This window comes from Podarcis bocagei (assembly GCF_964188305.1).
Source record: "Podarcis bocagei genome assembly, chromosome: 7".
In the NCBI taxonomy this organism is placed as follows: Eukaryota; Metazoa; Chordata; class Lepidosauria; order Squamata; family Lacertidae; genus Podarcis; species Podarcis bocagei.
In genome coordinates this window covers 11275224-11294252 of record NC_138132.1, presented here as the reverse complement: position 1 = coordinate 11294252, position 19029 = coordinate 11275224, and the positions used below count along the sequence as shown (strand labels likewise).

General features: G+C 52.9%; 2 protein-coding genes across 3 annotated transcripts in view; one reads left to right on the top strand and one right to left on the bottom strand.

The window, feature by feature from the left end:
- MEGF8 (multiple EGF like domains 8) overlaps positions 1-14582 on the top strand; it is a 58858-nt gene extending 44276 nt beyond the window's left edge. For both annotated transcript variants that reach the window (XM_081200109.1, XM_081200108.1), the window contains exons 34-43: positions 517-646; positions 2779-2989; positions 4264-4478; positions 4630-4837; positions 5634-5796; positions 7061-7253; positions 8042-8212; positions 9676-9806; positions 10823-10955; positions 13037-14582. In XM_081200109.1, coding sequence (XP_081056235.1) covers positions 517-646; positions 2779-2989; positions 4264-4478; positions 4630-4837; positions 5634-5796; positions 7061-7253; positions 8042-8212; positions 9676-9806; positions 10823-10955; positions 13037-14233 — 2752 coding nt within the window. In that variant the 3' untranslated portion in view covers positions 14234-14582. The remainder of the gene's footprint in view (positions 1-516; positions 647-2778; positions 2990-4263; positions 4479-4629; positions 4838-5633; positions 5797-7060; positions 7254-8041; positions 8213-9675; positions 9807-10822; positions 10956-13036) is intronic.
- A 687-nt stretch (positions 14583-15269) lies between these two features.
- On the bottom strand, positions 15270-18620 carry LOC308590605 (cornifelin-like). Its single transcript, XM_081200803.1, has 3 exons — positions 16964-18620; positions 16526-16662; positions 15270-15774 (listed from the first exon to the last, which is right to left on the bottom strand). The coding sequence occupies exons 1-3, from the start codon at positions 17079-17081 to the stop codon at positions 15682-15684; spliced, it is 348 nt and encodes a 115-aa protein (XP_081056929.1). The 5' UTR covers positions 17082-18620; the 3' UTR covers positions 15270-15681.
- Between the last annotated feature and the right edge of the window lie 409 nt (positions 18621-19029).

Here is a 19029-nt window from a genome sequence, read left to right as displayed (position 1 = left end):
AAACCCATTAACTTTTGAATCTCAGCTAATAGATGGTTGAATCGTTTATTGGGAACATCGTGCCACCTGTTCTTAATTCTTTCATTGTGAAAATTGCCTTAAGACCCTTAATTTGGTTGTCCTCTTCCATCTTTATTTTCCTCTCATTGTTTCCACGCAAGCCAATTTTGTTTGCTCTCATCCCATAAACTTTTTTTCATCCCCTTCCTCCATTTCTTTAGAGCAGGGATGGGGAGCCTGTAGCCCTCCAGATGTGAGGGGTGATGGGAGTTGTAGTCCTCTGGAGGCCTACAGGAAGATGGATGTGACCTCCTTTAACAATGTGATTCATCATGATAGCCTCTCATTTTAGATAATTTCGCTCCCTTTTAAAAAACAAATAAATCTGGGGGGTGCAGATCACGCGTTGAGAAGGTTGAGCAAATAGGGTTGACCCTATAGGTATAGGAGGAGAGTCTGGAAGAGCTTTCCCCCCACTGAGCTTCCTGGTTGATCCCCCTTCCTTCCTTCCTGCAGGCAGGGCTGTTCTGGTGGGACTTCCTGCTTCCCCACCCCAAGGTCCGCAGATGAGTGCCGCCGGCTGAGGACCTGCAGCGAGTGCCTTGCCCAGCACCCTCGTGCCATGGCCCACAGCCTGGGCATTCCAGTGAGTAGCCCCCATCCCTCTTTCTAGCAGCTGGCCCACTGCCTGGGGAGCACCCTCTTCTCCCTTCCGTGTTGGAGGTTGCGGGGCTTCCAAACTCTTCACTTCTGCATTCACTTTTCAGGGAGCACTGAAGGCAGGTGGTGGCCTTGCGGCTCACACTGTAGTAGCACATAATCCCCACCTCTCCAGTTCCCGACGCTCCCCGAATTGGGTGCAGGGGAATGATAGGGAAGTGCGGAATTCGAAGCGTGGCCAGGTATTCCAGCGTGTCCCAAGGGAGTGGGTTCTGAGAACAGGGAGGGGGAAATGGCAAAAAGGATTGAGGACAGAATTGGGGTTCAAGATGACCCTAACAGATTGGAGAACTAGGCCCAAAATGAACTTGAGTAGAGACAAATGGGAGGTTCTGCACTTAAGCATCAAGAACTAGCTGCACAAATATAGGATGGGGAACACCTGGCTTACTAACAGTACACGTGAAAAGGATCTAGAGGTCTTGGTGGACCACAAGATGAACATGAGTCAACGGTATGATGTAGCAGGGGGGAAAGGCTAATGCTTTTCTAGGCTGCATCAACAGAAGTATAGTGTCCAGATCAAGGGAAGTCACAGCACTGCCTTGGTCATACCACACCTGGAGTACTGTGTCCAGTTCTGGGTACCACAATTTAAGATGGATATTGACAAGCTGGAATGTGTGCAGAGGAGGGCGACAAAGATGGTCAAGGGTCTGGAAACCAAGCCTTATGAGGAACGGTTGAGGGAATTGGGTATGTGTAGCCTGGGAAAGGGGAGAGTGAGAGGAGATTGGATAGCCATCTTCAGATATCTAAAGGGCTGTCACTTGGAGGATGGAGCAAACTTGTTTTCTTCTGCTCTGGAGGCTACGACCCAAACCACTGAAAGGAGATCTAGAAAAGGATCTAGGAGTCTTGGTTGACCACAAACTTGACATGAGCCAACAGTGTGACGCGGCAGCTAAAAAAGCCAATGCAATTCTGGGCTGCATCAATAGGAGTATAGCATCTAGATCAAGGGAAGTAATAGTGCCACTGTATTCTGCTCTGGTCAGACCTCACCTGGAGTACTGTGTCCAGTTCTGGGCACCACAGTTCAAGAAGGACACTGACAAACTGGAACGTGTCCAGAGGAGGGCAACCAAAATGGTCAAACGCCTGGAAACAATGCCTTATGAGGAACGGCTAAGGGAGCTGGGCATGTTTAGCCTGGAGAAGAGGAGGTTAAGGGGTGATATGATAGCCATGTTCAAATATATAAAAGGATGTCACATAGAGGAGGGAGAAAGGTTGTTTTCTGCTGCTCCAGAGAAGCAGACACGGAGCAATGGATCCAAACTACAAGAAAGAAGATTCCACCTAAACATTAGAAAGAACTTCCTGACAGTAAGAGCTGTTTGACAGTGGAATTTGCTGCCAAGGAGTGTGGTGGAGTCTCCTACTTTGGAGGTCTTTAAGCAGAGGCTTGACAACCATATGTCAGGAGTGCTCTGATGGTGTTTCCTGCTTGGCAGGGGGTTGGACTCGATGGCCCTTGTGGTCTCTTCCAACTCTATGATTCTATGATTCTATGAGATTCTGACCAAACATCAGGAAGCCCTTTCTAAGAGTAAGAGCTGTTCGAAAGTGGAACAGACTCCCTTGGAAGGTGGTGGACTTGCCTTCCTTGGAGGTTTTTAAGTAGAGGTTGGATAGCCACCTGCCGTGTATGATCTAGTTGAGATTCCTGCATTGCTGGGGGCTTGGACTCGTTGACACTCAGGGCCCCTTCCAACTCTACAATTCTATGATGGAAAGCGATCTGATTGCAACCCCTAATTTCCATCTGCAGATCAGCATCCATGCTACTCAGAGCACTCCCAGCGCCAGAAAGGTTACAGTGCCAGTTTATTTATAAAAATATTTGCATACTGTTGCCTTACTTTAAAAAACCAAAGTGGTTTATGACAGCCATACAATCAAAACCATATGAAAATGTAAACTTGTGAAATAGGCTTATATAAGCCAAGGGGTTGTACGGGGTTGGGGGTTGAAGCATTGTCGCCAGCCTTTGGTTTGTAGTGAACGCGCCCCAGTTGGGGAGGCTTTGACCTTGTATTCTGACCCCCTCCCCAGGCCTTACCCCAGTGCAAGTGGTGCACCAACTGCCCCGAGGGCGCTTGCATCGGCAGCACCGGCAGCTGCACCTCGGAGAACGACTGCCGCATTAACCAGCGCGAGATCTTCGTCGCCAGCAACTGTTCGGAGATCTCGTGCGAGGCCTCGGACTGCGCCAAGTGCACGGCTTCTGGGAAGTGCATGTGGACGCGGCAGTTCAAGCGCACAGGTGAGGGGCAAGAGGTGGGGGCCGGTGGGGGCGGGGAGGGAACCGTTGATGGGCCTTGCAGGCGGAGGGAGGAAGAGCTGCGGGGAAGGGGCTGCACAGGAGAGCAAATGGGGATTTTGTGGCTGGAAGCCCCAGGAGGGGAGACGGCTCTTGGGCATGGGACCTGCCTGAGAGTTTGCCAGGGGCTTCTGGTTGGCCACTGAGAGAATGGGGGGTTCTGGATTAGGAGGCCCAATGGCCTGATCTTACGTTATTGGGTTCTTCAGGACAGAACACCACACTAAGTCAGCTATTGGTCAGACAGCCACTAATAATAATAATAATAATAATTTTTCTTTATACCCTGCCCTCCCAGCCAAGGCCGGGCTCAGGGCGGCTAACAAGCAATAATAAAAACAAGTTGAATGAATACAACTTAAAACAAGATTAAAATACAACATTAAAATATTGAAACATTAAAATTTTAAAATGCAGCCTCATCACAGGAGGAGAAAGGAAAAAGAAAGAAAGAGGGGGAGGGAGTCAAATTGATTCCAAGCCAAAGGCCAGGTGGAACAACTCTGTCTTACAGGCCCTGCGGAAAGAACTCAGATCCCGCAGGGCCCTGGTCTCATGAGACAGAGCGTTCCACCAGGCCGGAGCCAGTGTTGAAAAGGCCCTGGCTCTGGTTGAAGCCAATCTAACTTCCTTAGGGCCCAGGACCTCTAGGGTGTTGCTATTTATGGACCATAAGGTCCTCTGTGGGGCATACCAGGAGAGGCGGTCCCGTAGGTACGAGGGTCCTAGGCCATAGCGAATCAAAGGCAGATTTAGGGGAGCGTTTCAGTCGCAGAGGTTCAGGGACTATGGGATTATGATGTGGAATGGAAGGTGAGAGGTGGGGGGCATGCCAAATTTGAGACCCCAAGATCTGCCACTGGTGGAATGAAGGGTGAATGGAAGCGTTTGGGGGGAGCTGATGAAAAGAGCAAAGTGAATTGGTAGTTACTTGGCTTGTGAGGGGATCCCGAGACAAAGAAATCCAAGCAGCTTTCCTGACAGCAGCAGGTTGCGCATTTCACCATGGATTTCTCCTGCCCCAGCTGCATGGAGCTCCTCTTTGTTTCTGTGGGGGGCTGTGCATGCGTCCCACGAGTCAGGCCCCTGGGTGCTTAAATGGCCCTTGGGAATCAGCTGACATGCCTTCTAAGGCCACGTGTGAGGAAAAGGAGGAGGCGTGTCGGACACCGCAAAGGCCACCATCTCTGACTCTTCTCCTCGCTCTTCTGGCCCAGGGGAGACAAGGCGTATCCTGAGCGTGCAGCCCACCTACGACTGGACCTGCTTCAGCCACTCTCTCCTCAACGTGTCCCCCATGCCGGTGGAGTCGTCGCCTCCGCTGGCCTGCCCCACGCCGTGCCACAACCACAGCACCTGTGGGGAGTGCCTGAGCTCCAAGGGGGCCGACGGGGGCTGGCAGCAGTGTGTCTGGAGCGTCAGCTTGCAGCAGGTAATCCCTGGGGGGAGCAGGGGAGCTTGTGATTGCAGTAATTCTGCTAAATTCCTCTGCGTCATTTATTCACGGTGCAGAATTTTGATCGGGAAAAGTGCGCCCACGTGAGTTCTAACAGGCACCCTCTTCCGCCCCTGTCTCCCCGCAGTGCATGAGCCCCACGTACCTGCCCATGCGCTGCGCGGCCGGGATGTGCGGCCGAGTGCTGAGCGGGGCCGAGAGCTGCACCCCCTCCTGCTCCCTTTTCCAGCAGTGCGCCCTCTGCATCCAGCAGCCCCGGTGCGGCTGGTGCGGCCTCCGCGGCGAGAACGGCAAAGGGCGGTGCATGGAGGGAGGGAGGAGCGGTCCTCACCATGGTATGTACCAAGCAGAACCGGGAATAGGGGTGGGGTGGGGGGGTCAATGGCACCTTCTCAGGGAGGAGTGTGGAAAGTGGCGGCCCGGCAGTAATGCTCACAAATCCTAGTTGCAAACAAGGCATTTGTCCGAGAGGTCCGGAGGGTGGCAACACGAGAACGGGGCCTTCTCTGCAGCGGCTCCCCATCTGTGGACTGCTCTCCCCAGGGAAGTTTGCCTGGCGCCTTCATTATACATCTTTAGGCGCCAGGCCAAAACGTTCCTTTTTAACCAGGCCTTTGGTTGATCCGATTTACATCCCTATTTAGGGAAGTTTTTAATGACTGATGTTTTAATGTATATTTAATCTTTTGTTGGAAGCCGCCCAGAATGGCCAGATGGGTGGGGTATAAATTACTACTACTACTACTACTACTACTACTACTATTATTATTATTATTATTATTATTATTATTATTATGTCCTTTTAAAATGTGTTCTTTTTGGGGGGGGCTATTGGGTTGTTGTTTTTATTTTTATTAGGTATTTTGTGATTTTATATCTTGATTTTATTCTGTGAACTGCCCTGAGGCCCCCGGGTATAATAATAATAATAATAGTAATTGCGTTTATCAGAAATACTTCCTTTTATTTGTGGTCTGGGGAAGCCCTTTGCCCAGGATTAAGTGGTTGCTCCTGGAGAGTCTGATACAAGCCGGTTGCGAGATGCAGCCCAGAAGAGCTTGAGGGCACCAGGTTGGGGGCAGCTGCTCTTAAGGATTGCCTGCAGCTCCTGTCCCTCTCGCCTCCTTGCAGGGCTGGTCGAGTCGTGTGGCCTGAAAGCAGACTGGGCCTTCATGGCCTGCCCTCCCGAGAACGAGTGCCTGAACGGGCACCACGACTGCAACGAGACCCAGAACTGCAACGACCTGCCCCACGGCTACAAGTGCACCTGCAAGAACGGCTACACGCTGGACAAGTGAGTGCCGTGGGAGGGGGACGGAGATGAAGCAGGGAACTGTAAGCCTGTGCTCTCGGCGGTAGCTGCCTCAGCTTCACTAAGTACCATTGCATTTCAGACAACCGAGCTGCGAAATCCCTCCTGTCTACCCTGGTCTCTTTAGATATTGCGCACGAACTGGCCGCTTTTCTCCATTGATGGAGGGTGGCATTTGCCGCAGCTTCACCCTCCCAAATTGAGGGGAACCCTTGTCCCTTCAGCACCCCTTCCTCCTCCAGGGTAAACGCACGTAGGTTATGTCTGTACATCACAACAGACTTTTGTTGATGGCGTGCTGAGAATGCAGAGATCCTTGCTTCGCTCTCCTCCCTGCATAAGCGACAAAGCAAGCACAATCTCTGCTTCCTGTGAAGCCTGAGCTAGAGTGCTTAGGCTTTGTTTTGCCCAAGCAAACCAAGATGTGAAGCTAAGGATTGTCCCTCTCAGAACCGCAACTTGGGGTCCCCAGCTGTTGTTCGACTACAACTCCCATCATTCCTAGCCAGCCTGGCCAGAGCTCAGGGATGGTGGGAGTTGTGGTTTGAGCACATCTGGGGACTCAGGCCTGAGAAAGGCTTCCTAAGGCTATCAGCATCCTATAAACTATGGGTAGGCAAACTAAGGCCCGGGGGGCAAATCCTGCCCAATCGCCTTCTAAATCTGGCCCACGGATGGTCTGGGAATCAGCGTGTTTTTACATGAGTAGAATGTGCCCTTTTATTTAAAATGCATCTCTGGGTTATTTGTGGGACCTGCCTGGTGTTTTTACATGAGCAGAATGTTTGCTTTTATTTAAAATGCATCTCTGGGTTATTTGTGGGGCATAGGAATTTGTTCATCCCCCCCCCCCAAAAAAAATATAGTCTGGCCCCCTACAAGGTCTGAGGAACAGTGGACTGGCCCCCAGCTGAAAATGTTAGCTGACCCCTGCTATAAACTCACAGGTTCTTGTTGGGCAGGTTTTGTGGGTTTTAAAAAATATCTCATTAATTTAAAAATCCTTTTCATATAATTCTGTGTACCTCCGTCTCCCACTCCCATCATTTTTTGTGGCTGTCTTTCACTTCCATAGTAATGCACAGTAAACCACTCAAGTTTGCTATTAGGCAGAGCAATTTCTAGCCACTGTTTTTAGCCGGGCAACACCAGCGTATGGGAAAACCTTTGCAGAATTTCCACCGGGGGTGGGGATCGCACACGCTGTGTACCGATTGTTCTGCGCCTCCTCCTTTCTCCCTTGCAGCGTGACGGGGCTGTGCAAGCCGGTGTGTGAGCAGGGCTGCGTGAACGGGACCTGCGTGGAGCCCAACGCCTGCCAGTGCCACTTTGGCTACGTGGGGCAGAACTGCTCCGTGGAGTGCCAGTGCAACAAGCACAGCAACTGCCAGGGGGTGGAGGCCCAGGACCAGTGTTTGCAGTGCTTCAACAACACCATGGTGAGGGCAGCGGGCGGCTGAGAGGGTCCGAGGGGCGCAGGGAGAGGACAGAAGCTGGGGGCGCAAGCGGAGGCCAGTTGGAAGAGGAGACCTGCAGCTGGGTTCATACTGGGCGGTGATGGGAGAGCATCTGTCCTCAATGCAGAAGCACCCAGGTTCAATCTCCAGGCAAGCTGGGAGACACTTCCTACCGGACATCCTGGGGAGCTGCTGCCAGCCAGTGTAGACAAGACTGAGTTAGATGGACCAGTGGTCGGGCTCAGTAGAAAGCCAGCCTGGGAAGCTGCTGCCAGCCAGTGTAGACAAGACTAGTTAGATGGACCAGTGGTCGGACTCAATAGAAAGCCAGCCTGGGGAGCTGCTGCCAGTCAGCGTAGACAAGGCTGAGTTAGATGGACCAGTGGTCGGACTCAGTAGAAAGCAGCCTGGGGAGCTGCTGCCAGTCAGTGTAGACAAGGCTGAGTTAGATGGACCAATGGTCGGACTCAGTAGAAAGCAGCCTGGGGAGCTGCTGCCAGTCAGTGTAGACAAGGCTGAGTTAGATGGACCAGTGGTCAGACTCAGTAGAAAGCAGCCTGGGGAGCTGCTGCCAGTCAGTGTAGACAAGGCTGAGTTAGATGGACCAATGGTTGGACTCAGTAGAAAGCAGCTTCCCAAATCCCCGTGCTCCTGTGTTCTTGCACGGACTTGCCTCCCTCTAAAGGCCTCCCGGGAGGCCGAAAAGGCAAACCGCCGCTCTCTGTGCGTGCCCGCTCCCAACTCTGCCCCCTCGCCTCTTTTCCCCTCAGGGGCAGCACTGTGAAAAATGCCAGCCGCTGTTTGTGGGGTCAGCGCTGAGCGGCGGCTCCTGTCGCCCCTGCAACACTTTCTGCCGGGGAAACAGCAACGTTTGCATCACGCGGGAGGAGTACGAGAGAGCCCGCCGGGATCCTGCCCGCTTCCCTCTGGAGCCGGCCTTGGTGAGTGCCAACGGTGGGTGGCGCGGGGGAGCCGGGCCTGGCTTGCTGGGACAACCGGTAGTGGCTCTTTTGGTGGAAGGAGACCTGCCAGGTCAAAAGGGTGCGTCCATATTCTTCAGAGAATCCAGTGCATATTGGCACCTTTGTTGTGTGCCATCGTCTGTAGAACTCCTGTGCTTACTGCATCATAGCCACACCTTTGAACAGGTACTTGCCTGAGTGGTGCATGCTCTAGTTATCTCTCGCTTGGACTACTGCAATGCGCTCTCATTGGGGCTACCTTTGAAGGTGACCCGGAAACTACAACTAATCCAGAATGGGGCCGCTAGACTGGTGACTAGACACATAACATTGGTCTTGAAAGACCTACACTGGCTCCCAGTACGTTTCTGAGCACAATTCAAAGTGTTGGTGCTGACCTTTAAAGCCCTAAACGGCCTCGGTCCAGTATACCTGAAGGAGCATCTCCACCCCCATCGTTCTGCCCGGACACTGAGGTCCAGTGCCAAGGGCCTTCTGGCGGTTCCCTCACTGCGAAAAGCCAAGTTACAGAGAACCAAGCAGAGGGCCTTCTCGGTAGTGGCACCCGCCCTGTGGAACGCCATCCCACCAGATGTCAGAGAAAAAAACTACCAGACTTTTAGAAGACATCTGAAGGCATCCCTGTTTAGGGAAGCTTTTAATGTTTAATAGGTTATTGTATTTAAATATTCTATTGAAAGCCGCCCATAGTGGCTGGGCGGGGTATAAATAAATCATCATCATCATCATCATCATTATTATTACTACTACTAGTTTTTTTGGTCACTCCTCCGTGTACCTGTAAAATAGACGAATGAGCACTTGCCGCTAGTGCCGGCATACGCATGGGGTGCTATTCGACTAAATTGCTCAGCACAGACCTGAAATTAATGGGCCCTATTAGCCACGCTCATTTATTTCAGCGGAGCTGCTCTGAGTAAAACATAGCTTTAACTGTTGCATTTCTATCCCTCCTTTTTTTCCAAGGAGCTCAAGGTGACCTACGGGGTTCTCTTCTTCCCCGTTTTATCCTCATAGCAACCCTGTGAGGTAGTTCAGTGCCACCCACGCTGTGCACTTTTCTCTGCGTGAGAAATAAATGGCCTTTCTTGAGAAAAGGCAGTGATTTAAGGCTCCTTGCCTCCCTCGAAATATATATTTCCCAGTTGCATTTTGAAGCTGGCCTTCGCGCCCACGAATGCACGAAACACTTGCTGCTGGGTCTAATGAAAACACAGCAGCGTGCAAGTCTTGGGCAGGTTACGTGAAGCCCCATTCCACTATAACCAGCTGCCTTTCAGAGAGAGAGAATGGGTTTGCATCGCATTTCCCGAGCGGACAGGATCAGCATTTCCGTCAGAGGATTGTGAGCCTAGTCTGCTGCCAGGGGAAAATGCACGAGTGGGAAGTCACATTTCGCTCGTCTCCTTGCCTCCCCACAGATCCCCAAATGGGTGGCAGAAGGGCCAGCTGAGGACGCCGCCGTGTGCGTGAACTGTCAGAACAACAGCTTTGGGGAGAAATGCGAGAGCTGCCTGCACGGCTACTTCCTGCTGGAGGGAAAGTGCACCAAGTAAGGAGCCGGGAGGCCAAGGCTGAGTCTCGTTCTTATTTATTTTTTTAAAAAACAAACATATGCTGCTTTCTAGGGCAAAACCTATCCCAGGGCTTCTTCCCATCATATGCAGTATCAATAAAACCACAGTATCAAACCGAAACATCATGACGCTACAACGGCAGCAGTAAAAACAACAGAGAATGCCACATATTAAAAGCACTTAGAAACAGGTTTCCCACAATATCTGGTTGGCCGGGATCCCGAACTCGGATGTGCCACCGGCTGGATCCTATCAGGACCGTTCTTATACAGTGGTACCTCGGGTTACATACGCTTCAGGTTACAGACTCCGCTAACCCAGAAATAGTACCTCGGGTTAAGAACTTTGCTTCAGGATAAGAACAGAAATCGTGCGGCGGTGGTGCGGCAGCAGTGGGAGGCCCCAATTAGCTAAAGTGGTGTTTCAGGTTAAGAACAGTTTCAGGTTAAGAACGGACCTCCAGAACGAATTAAGTACATAACCAGAGGTACCATTGTAGCCTTATGTTTAGGGTCCATTTAAAAACCAATGGAATTCGGAATGGGTGGGCCATGCATATACCGTATTTTTTGCTCTACAAGACGCACCCGAAAAAAACAAGAAAAATAATATTCTGAATCAAATGTTGTTGAAGAGGCTTTGCTCGGCTATCCCTAAGCCAGAACAGCAAGAGGGATTGCTGCGCAGCAATCCCTCTTGCTGTTCTGGCTTCAGCGAAAGCTGCACAGCCTGCATTCGCTCCATAAGACGCACACACATTTCCACTTACTTTTTAGGAGGGAAAAGGTGCGTCTTAGAGAGCGAAATATGCAGTACCTCCCTAGGGGCAGGAATGCTTCTGAATACTGGTTTCTGGAAGTCACAGGAGGGGTGGGGGCTCTTGTGGTTGGGGGCTTTCAATAGGCATCTGGCTATTGTGAGATCGGGATGCCGGACTGGCTGGGCTGTTGCCCTGATCCAGGAGGGCTCTGCTCATGTTCTCTCCTCCCAGGTGCCAGTGCAACGGCCACGCTGACTCGTGCAACGAGCTGGATGGGACCGGCTGCCCCTGCCAGAACAACACGGAGACGGGAGGCTGCCAGAACAGTGCCCAGTCAGACAAAAAGGACTGCTATAAGCAACAGGTGAGGGGCGGGGCTGCGGCCGCAGGAGGCGGGTCCTTGGCAGGGATGAAAGAAGCTTACAGAACAAGGCGCAGTCCATCCGGAAGTTCTCCCGCACAATCCTCACTGCGATAACTGGGAGCCGTGCAAGATCATACATGGGGCAGGAGACAGAATCATTTCTCTCCCAAGCACAGTGTCTCCAGGCAGAAGTGTACCTAGGCTCCCTTGCCCTCAGCTGGGAGAGGTCTTGTAGCAGAAACAGAAAAAGTTAGCTTTTTGTCACCTTTTGTGCTCTGTCGGTGACTTCCTCTGCAGCCATCAGGGTTGGGTCTGCTCTGCTCTGCCTCCCCTCCTCTTCCTCCCTCCCTCTGCTTGCTGCTTTCCCTTCTGGCTCCTCCCTCCCTCCCTTTCTCCTGCTCCTGCAAGTCTCACCTGCTTTCTTCATCTTTCTTCTCTCCAAACCCTAGTGGGCTCTCCACACATACTCCTAATAGCGCCATCGGCCAACTGAGGCTGCTGTGATTGCTCACACCAGCAACCACATTCCTCCGCCAAGGCACCCAGGGGAGCTTGCATACCTTGCCCAGCATGCAGAGCAGCCCAGGGAGTGCATAGATGGGCAGGCAGAGTGGGGAGGGGCAATTTTTGCGGCCCCCTGGGCCTGTGTCCTTGGCAGCAGCCCAACCCCTAGGTACATCTCTGTCTCCAGGCCATGCAGGAGAACTTCCAGGCAAACAAAGATTTGTGAGCAAAGCACATAATTAACCCATGGAGCTCCTTGCCACATGCTTTTGTCTTGGGCTGTGATTGCATAAACCTACGTAGCCTCTTGATAGTGACCTGCTGTGATAGCCAGAACATCATTCTCTGTTCAGAAATCGCATACCACTGCTAGGAGATAAAAAGAGTGTAGGTGACGTCCTTTTTGCCACCCCCTCTGTGGTATTTGGACGACTAATCTTGGCAGGAAGACCAATAGGGACCGTTTTGTGTTGTAAATCTGTGCAGGGACAGCAAAAGCGCACAATGTGGTGGTTATGGGGCAATAATAATAATAATAATAATAATAATAATAATAATAATAATAATAATTTTATTTATATCCCGCCCTCCCCAGCCGAAGCCGGGCTCAGAATGGCTAACATCAAATGTATAACACATTAACATAAAATCAGACAATCAATTAAAATACATCCTCAAATCAGATCAGGATCAGAATAAAATCCAATCAGATGGCAACCCGCAGATTAGGGTTGGGGACCTTAAATGCTCACCAGGCCCAACTGTTTGTGCTGAACTTATATGGGCCTGTGAGAAAAATTGGAAGGCCACTTTCATGGAAGTTCTTATGAAAGGGGAGAGGGAGTCAGAGTGAACCCCGACCAAAGGCCTGGCAGAACAGCTCCGTCTTGCAGGCCCTGCGGAAAGATGTCAAGTCCCGCAGGGCCCTAGTCTCTTGTGACAGAGCGTTCCACCAGATTGGAGCCACAGCCGAAAAAGCCCTGGCTCTAGTTGAGGCCAGCCTAACTTCTCTGTGGCCTGGGACCTTCAGGATGTTTTTATTTGAAGACCGTAAGTTCCTCTGTGGGACATACCAGGAGAGGCGGTCCCGTAGGTACGAGGGTCCTAGACCATATAGGGTTTTAAAAGTTAAAACCAGCACCTTAAACCTGATTCTGTACCCCACCGGGAGCCAGTGCAGCTGGTATAGCACCCGGTGAATGTGATCTCGCAGCGAGGACCCCGTAAGGAGTTTCGCCGCGGCATTCTGCACCCGCTGGAGTTTCTGGGTCAGTCTCAAGGGCAGCCCCACGTAGAGTGAGTTACAATAATCCAGTCTGGAGGTGACCGTTGTGTGGATCACAGTGGCTAGGTCAGGGCAAGGACCTGCAGAACACCTTGTGCCACCGTTCGACTGGGAGAAGCAAAGTGAATTTAGAAAAGTAGTAAAGATTTTCGAATAAGAAGCAACAGTGCAGAGTCGTTTCATTTGTGCCCCTTTCACAGAGTGAAGAATTTGGGTAGGATGGGCATGAGACAGCTTGTGTGACCCCCCAATCCCACTAAACTGACCTGCCTTCCCCCCTTGTCCCCAACAGTGTGCCAAGTGCCGCGAGTTTTTCCACGGCAACCCGGTGGGCGGCCACCAGTGCTACCGGCTGATCATTGTGGACCAAGAGAGCTGCTTTGACCCAACGTCACAGCTCAACTGCTTCCACGAGCCCAACATCAAGAACCTGCTGCTCGGCCGCTCCGTCTTCTTCGGCGTCCAGCCCAAATTCACCAACGTGGACATCCGCATCACCATCGACGTGACCTTTGGTGGGGTGGACGTCTACATCTCCACCTCCTACGAGATGTTTGTGGTGGACGTGGACCGGGCCACGGGCTTCCACTCCGTGCGTGTCGTGCCGCCGGGGGAAGAGGCGGGCGGGCGCAGCGGCCTCGGCAACGGGAGCCAGCCCTCTCCGGCCGTGCGAGAGGCGCGGACCCACGGGCTCATCACCTACATCACCGTGCGGGAGCAGCACGCGGTGCTGGTCGTCCGAGCTGTCCGGGACCGTGTGGTCATCACCTACCCGCACGAGATCCACGCCCTGAAATCCAGCCGTTTCTACGTCATCCTTCTGGGCATCGGGGGCACCAGCCCCAACGTCACTGAGTCCCAGGGGCTGCTCTTCTTCCGCCAAGACCAGGCCCACATTGACCTCTTTGTCTTCTTCTCCGTCTTCTTCTCCTGCTTCTTCCTCTTCCTCTCCGTCTGCGTCCTGCTCTGGAAGGTCAAGCAGTTCCTGGACCTGCGACATGAGCAGCGGCGCCACCTGCAGGAGATGACCAAGATGGCCAGCCGGCCTTTCGCTAAAGTGACCATCTATTTCGAGCCAGATGCGCTGGGGGCTGCGGCTGAGCTGGTCTTCCTCCCTGCGCGGCCCCACAAGCACCCTGCGCTGACCGCTGCCCAGCCCAGCCGGCTGAAGCCATACCACGAGGTACCCTACCCTGTGGCCCACTTCCGACGCTCCGAGCCCTTCCTCTCCCACCTGATGGGCTACTCCTACTCCAGCTTCCGGGTGGGACCCATCACCCTGGAGCCGACGGACGATGGGATGGCCGGGGTGGCCACGGTCCTCTTCCAGCTGCCCGGAGGACTGCAGGCCCCTAACCGTGCCTGCCTGGGCTCCGCCCTCGTCACCCTGCGCCACAATCTCCAGGACTACTGCAGCAGCAGCCACGGAGTCAGCAGCTCCCGCAAAGGACTCCTCAGCCACGAGAACCTCACAAGCATGTCCCTCTGAGCCGCCGGGGGAGCCCTGCCGGGCTTCGGAAGGGATGGGACTCGATGCCTGTGTCGCCTGCTCAGCAACCCTTCTTCGCCTCAGGGAGGCGGCCTAGAAGGGGTGCGCAGGAGAAGCGCCTTTGCGCATGGAAGGCAAGGGAAGCATCTCCCGTTATCATGTCATGGAACACAGACCTTGCCACCAGAGGGCGCCGCTGTACTCCTGCAGCTCCAAAGTGTTGGTGTGGGGAGGGAGGGGGCCGGCTCCCTCCCCGTCTTCCTTGCGCAGCTGCGCAGGAGGGAGTGGGCAGCAAGTGGCCGCCAGCCCAACTCTTCTTCTGCATTAAAAGTCAGGGACAGGTTTGTCAGAAGGGTTTTAACCCCGTCCCTCCCACCTACTTTTGTTACAGTCCTTTGGCCACCACTGCCTGCCCACCCACCCCCTGCACACAGACACCGAAAGCCCTCAGAAGGTCATAGAGTTTCCCTGACACTGTTTCCTTCCTTGGCAAAATAGCCGAGCTGGAGGTGGTTTTGTGGAGTCAACACAATCAAGTGCTGAATGGGCCGTTGCCAAACCTGGTGCCACCTGGATGTTGTTGGACTACAACTCCCATCAGCCCCCAGCCCGCACACCAGGTTGCCAAAGAGATGGCTTACGGAAGCTTTTCATGTATTGTACAACTTCAGACTATGGGGGACGGAGTTGGGGTTCAGGTTTGAGAAACACTCGCTGCACCTATGACTCTAGGGCACCAGGAAGAAGGGCTTGTGCCAAGCCTTTCCGCACGTGTCACATGGCTTCAAATGGCACAGCCTAGGAAAAGCTTTATTCCCTCGATTCCTGCATTGCAGGGGGTTGGACTAGATGACCCTTGGGGTCCCTTCCAACTCTACAGTTCTGTGACTGAAGTCAACTGGCCCTTCTGTTTTGCTCAGCATTTTGAGAACCGCAGCTTCGCTTCCCAGGGATGTTGCATCACAGTTCTGAGTCAACTGCCTTTTGTGTATGCAGATCCTTGACCCAACCCCTGGAAGCTGAAGAATCGAGATGCTTTGCTGCAGGAGGAGAGCTGTACCCCCCTCCCCACCTTATTTATTTACAATGCCAGCAACTTCCTATGTGCACACAGTGTAATATTAACAGGGGGAGAGAGGGTGATGTGGCTCTTCCCCCACACACACACACACTGGAGGAGCAGGTTGTGACTGTCCTTAGTGAAGCAACACCTGAAGTCCAGTGAGAGGCACAAGCCACGACAGTCCAAAGCTTGCAGTTCTCCTATGCCTGCACTTCATCAGTCGGCTGGAAACCAACTTGGCAGGGCTTTGCAACTCAGCTTCAAAGCTTCCCCGAGTGGTTCGGTTCAGTTCATTCCAGGCACCTGAGCCCCACAGCACCCCCAACGCAGTAGGAGACGTGGCTGACCAGCAAGAGGGTTCCAGAGTGTCCAGCTCAGGATGAGGCTAACAACATGGGCTCTTCAGCTCTCGTGCCATTTGGCACAGAGCGCAGGGGCAGCAGAAGCAGAAAGCGCACCAGTCGCAGCACACGCAGCCCTGTGGAAGAGGAGAGGACCATCAGTTGGGGAAAGCCTTGTCTTCGCTCCTGCCTCCAAGCGCCTCCCCACTGCCCCAGATTAAACACCGAACATAGCCAGTGTAGATTGCCTGCTTTAAACCCAATCTAACAGCCATTCCATCTTTGGTTCCGTGGAGGGTTTTCGGCAGAATTCTCAGCACCTCAAACCAGTTACCACGAATAGCAGGGATGGCATGATGGGAACTATCTACTGATAGGATGTGCTCTCAAGATGAGACCCCCTGGATCTGCATAGCAGCCTGTGTCTCCCCCAAACTCTGTCCTCTGGCCAAACTGCACCAATCTGGCAACCTCTCCCTTTTCTCCACATTGGACTTTGGTATGTCGTGGTCAAGAGGAAGAGCTGCGAGCTTCCGTCTCACCAGTGGCTAATTGTTTCCTGCTTGGCAGGGGGTTGGACTCGATGGCCCTTGTGGTCTCTTCCAACTCTATGATTCTATGATTCTAATTCCTTGACTCTACCAGACGATGGGCTGCAGCCCGACAAAGAACGTGGGCTGCTGCAACAGCTGCTGCGGTGGGATAGAGCTCTGGTGTCCATTGTGCGAAAGGCGGCAGAGCTCTGTGCATTTGCTCCCTGCCTGCCTGCCTGCACCTCCCTCCTTCACCCTGGCTATAACTCCCGTGTGCCAAGCGGAGAGCTCGCTTTTGCGCCTCCTGGCAATCACCTGCTGGAACTTTCCCAGAAGTCCCCCCGGAGACGAGTACCTTGATGCGCAGCTGTTCTCGCAGGCCCGTCCGCATGGCCACAAGAGCCCCCGGCAGGAAGGGGACGCAGAAGCACTCGCCGTACTGCGCGGCCACCTTGCACATGAGGCAGGGAAGGCAGAAGGTCCCGCAGAAACCTGGGGGAGGGGGCAGAGAGGGCTTCAATTTGACATGGACAATTTTCTGCAACGCTAACACTCTGCACTGGACCCTGAAGCCGAGCGCCTTTGATCCGAATACCTGTAAATCAGCAAACGGGTACAGAAGAACAGAGCCTCCGTTGGGGAAAGACATGCCTTTGAGGCAGGCTTGAGCCCTGCACCTAAGAGGTGCCAGGCAGCAGTAGGGTGGCTTTGCTGCAAGATGGGGCGCGAAGCAGCCGTGCCCAGGGTACCCTCCTCCCTGCCCCCAGCATGGTCAGTCCCCAGCAACACTCACATATCGATTGGTCCGAGCTGCAGTCCGTCAATCCCGATTTCCAATCCCTGTATGGACACGGGCAGCTGCTGTTAATGGCCGCAGGCTGAGTGACCACAGGGCAAGGCTGGAAAGCCATGAAGGAGAATGGTGCCAGGAAGAGAAGGCACTCCGAGGATCGGAAGGAGGAGGTCGCCAAGTGTCAGCTCCCAGTCACAGGGATCCAGTTTTCAGCTGCTTTCCCAGTTAGATATCATCCGGGGGGAGCGCTTGAATTACCGAGACTCGTGTCTTACGGAGCAGTTTGGAGGAATTTGCAAAGGCTTGCAGCTGGAACACAGCACACCTGCGATGATGGGAGGCCGTGGGTGTGAGTCTTGGCACACAGAAGAGAAGGTGGTTGCAGGTTGCACAGAATCCAAAAGCTCATTTTGCTACTGTTCCTGCCACTCCAAACTGGCGGCAGGGAAAAGATTATAATTTCAAAAGGAGGCTGAGCGTGCAACACAGCTGGAGAAGGAAGGTGCGTGGGTGTCAAACCACTGACTCAGAAATGCCTTCAGCTGCACTCAGTGGCCAGGCTTTTAAAGGGAAGGGCGTCTCCAGGTGTGAAATGGCTTGAAAGCCCTGCCCCCTGACCCCACATGTGCAGTGGCAAGCTGTGCTGTTTGAACAGCGATGAGAAAAGTGCATTCAACGGTCTGCCACATGCCAGCCTTGTAGGTGGCACCAGATTATTCAGGAAGGTAAAATCTGCATAGAACTGTCCAGGAACTCTTCTAAATGGGGGTGGCTGGGAAATGGTATGGAAGTTGTTCAGCGTAAGTGCGGAGAAGCCCGGGTGAGGGTGAATCCTGACTTGATGTGCATGCCATTGGGGCTCAAGATTGGCTGTAGCGTAACCGCTGATGATGGGTTTGTCTTCAGGTGGGTGGAACAAGCACTTCTCCAAAAAGCAATCAAGCCAGGCCTCAGGGTGTTCCGTGTTGTGCAAGTGCAACAAGCTTTGCACAGGTGCACCAAAGTGCAAAAAGGTTACTTGTGTATTTTGAAGAAGCAATAGTGCAGGGGCGGTGGGCCTCATTCAGCCCCCCCTGGCAACTTGGAAGTGGCACCTAAAAACAGCAACACCCCTCGGAAACTGCTCTGCACCGTTAGCAGCAGTTGTTTTCAGGGATCTAAGGAAGAGCACTGATTTCCAGGGAGTTGGGGACTGTGGCAGCAGAATCCGCCCCCCCCCCGCAGTTCTGCTGCCTCCACGTTATTGAGCGTTTCAGCTCAGTAACATGGGAGCGTTTCAGTCGACAGTCATCACAGCGCTTCATGGGATTGTAACAGACTTGGACTGAACCTGGTGCACTCTGAAAGCTCTCCCCACAAATTGGGTCGAAGCAGTGCAGATCATTTCCCCCTGAAGAGTTGGCAGCTGACCCCTTGCTCACGTAGCCGAGCTCACCAAGCAGCCCATCTGCATGCCAGTTGCTTCATTGTTAAGAACGACACGAGCCAATAAGTAAATTATTGACGGATTTGACACATGAGTACATGATGGTTTTTTTCAATAAAATCTTATAAATTATTTGAGCGCCTCTTTATGGCGGGGTGTGTGTGTTTATCTGTTTTCAGACAACAGGATGGCTTAGTTTTCTTAACCGCTGAGGTTTGACCAGTTTTAATAAAGTAAGACCAGTTTTATAGTAGGTCAGGCATAGGCAAACTTGGCCCTCCAGATATTTTGGGACCACAACTCCCATGATCCCTAGCTAACAGGACCAGTGGTCAGGGATGATGGGAATTGTGCTACAAAACATCTGGAGGGCCAAGTTTGCCTATGCCTGGCATAGGTCTATCAATGGCTAATAGTCATGCTGTATTTGCTCCTGGAGAGATGTAATTAATCTTTACACTCCTAGTTCCCAAGAGGTTGTGTTGACCCTCTGCAGCTGAGCATAGGGACCCACCCACACCTCAGCTTAACGTGGCCTGTGAATCTCGCCTGCTTCCTCTCATTCCTCCTCATTCATGTGGCATTTTCCAATTGCTGCCGACCCATACTTTCCCCCTAAATCCAGATATTCCCTAGTAAT

Excerpts from the sequence above, each read along its gene's own strand:
- LOC308590605 (XM_081200803.1), bottom strand. The coding sequence starts at position 17,081 with ATGGCTTTCCAGCCTTGCCCTGTGGTCACTCAGCCTGCGGCCATTAAC. Across the intron at positions 16,663-16,963 it reads CAGCTCGGACCAATCGATAT|GTTTCTGCGGGACCTTCTGC; the intron begins GTGAGTGTTGCT and ends CCCCTCCCCCAG. Across the intron at positions 15,775-16,525 it reads GAGAACAGCTGCGCATCAAG|GGCTGCGTGTGCTGCGACTG; the intron begins GTACTCGTCTCC and ends CCTCTTCCACAG.